Genomic DNA, 1,865 nt, shown 5'->3' with positions numbered 1-1,865 from the left:
TATATATATATATATATATATATATATATTTATTTATTATTATATAAGGTAGGCTTATAGACTTAATTATAATAAGAAAGATATTTTCTTTTTGATATTGGTTAATCATTAATAATAGATTATTGGTGTGTATTATCAAATTATGTATTGTGATTTTGACTATGTAAATATTGAATTTAATTTATTTGAAATCTATACTTTAACTAGATGTTAAAATTAAATTATATTATAGATGAAATATATATATATGTAAAATATAATATTGCACTATTGAACTATAAAAGTTCCAAGGATATAAAAAATAAAAATGAGGGATGTAACGTAATAATATATATATAAACTATAATTCACATGCTTATTATTACATATAATAAATATAATAAATTATATATATTAAAGGAAATTAAAAAAGAAAAGACATAAAATTATATACATATATATATACTTAATATAGTTATACTTTTTTTTTTTTTTTTTTTTTTTTTGTACATTAACATAAATATTATATGTACAAAAAAACAAAACAAAACTTTGATTAGGATAAAAAATGAAAATAATAATATTGTTTCACAAAATTTTGTTCATTAGAATATTTTGTATAATTTTGATAATTTTGATAATTTTGTATAATTTTGCATTCATTATAATGCTTTGTTTGCATTTGATTGTGGAAGTAAAAAAATTAAATCATTAACTAAGTTGGATATACGATATATAGCTCCAGGTATTTTATCTTTGGGTATGCTAATAAAATTTTTATTAATTTGTGATTCATAGTATAATTTTATTGAATCTAAATTATTAACCAAAAGTTTTTTATCACTAAACGTGTTTTGATATTTTACATAATAATAATAATTTTTTGCTGCCTCCGTTTCTAATTTAAATATATCTTTTAATTTTTTTATATAATACGCTGTTAAATCTTTATCAAAAATAAAGGCACGTAAACGTTCAGTTATACGAAGAGCCATTGATACTTTAATTTCTAATGGTAATTTTAAAGAAAACAATTCATTTTCAGTTTTAGTTATTTCTTTTAATATGACTTCAGTATCATTTAAAGAATTATGTTTTAATTTGTCGTTATTAATTATTTCCATTAAATAGTTTTTTGTAGAATTAAATTCCAGTTCACAAATGTTGTTGATAATTGTAAACAAAGCTTTATCTCTTTTTAACATATCTTCATATTTATAATATACAGGATCATGTCGATCTTGTATATTAACATTATATTTATGACTATTTTGTTTTTCTAATGAAATATTATTTGTATGTCTTGCAGGTGTTTCAGGAGACTTATTATATACATGTTGAATTTGTTTTTCTGATGAATTATTATTTATATGACTTGCTGGTTGTTTTACAGCGGTTGTATTTTTAAAATTCATATGTTCTTTTGTATTGTTATGCATATCATCAACGTGTGGTTCTTGTCCCTTTACAACACCGTGTTTAATATTACGTTGATCTTCTCTTACATGGTTATGAGTTTTGGGTCCCAGCCCCTTTTTTAAGATATAAGGAATATTATTATATGGTTGTTTCTTTGGTATACCTTGTGGATGATGTTTTTTCTGTAGTTGTAAAATATGATGTGGATTATGATTTTGCTGTTGTTTTATAATATGATATGGGTGATGATTCTGTTGTTCTAATGGATTATAGTGCGGGAAATATTGTTGTTGTCCAAATGCCATATGATGTGGATTATGATTTTGCTGTTGTTTTATAATATGATATGGGTGATGATTCCGTTGTTCTAATGGATTATAGTGCGGGAAATATTGTTGTTGTCCAAATGCCATATGATGTGGATTACGATTTTGCTGTTGTTTTATAATATGATATGGGTGATGATT

General features: G+C 22.3%; 1 protein-coding gene across 1 annotated transcript in view; it reads right to left on the bottom strand.

The window, feature by feature from the left end:
• Positions 1–641: 641 nt before the first annotated feature.
• PRSY57_0201500 (hypothetical protein) overlaps positions 642–1,865 on the bottom strand; it is a gene marked incomplete at both ends in the record, with an annotated part of 2,668 nt that continues 1,444 nt past the window's right edge. Inside the window, one exon of the mRNA XM_020114385.1 lies at positions 642–1,865. Coding sequence (XP_019970856.1) covers positions 642–1,865 — 1,224 coding nt within the window.

This window comes from Plasmodium reichenowi, chromosome 2 (assembly GCF_001601855.1).
Source record: "Plasmodium reichenowi strain SY57 chromosome 2, whole genome shotgun sequence".
In the NCBI taxonomy this organism is placed as follows: domain Eukaryota; phylum Apicomplexa; class Aconoidasida; order Haemosporida; family Plasmodiidae; genus Plasmodium; species Plasmodium reichenowi.
Note: the sequence above shows the minus strand (reverse complement) of the source record. Positions and strands in the feature narration are given on the sequence as shown.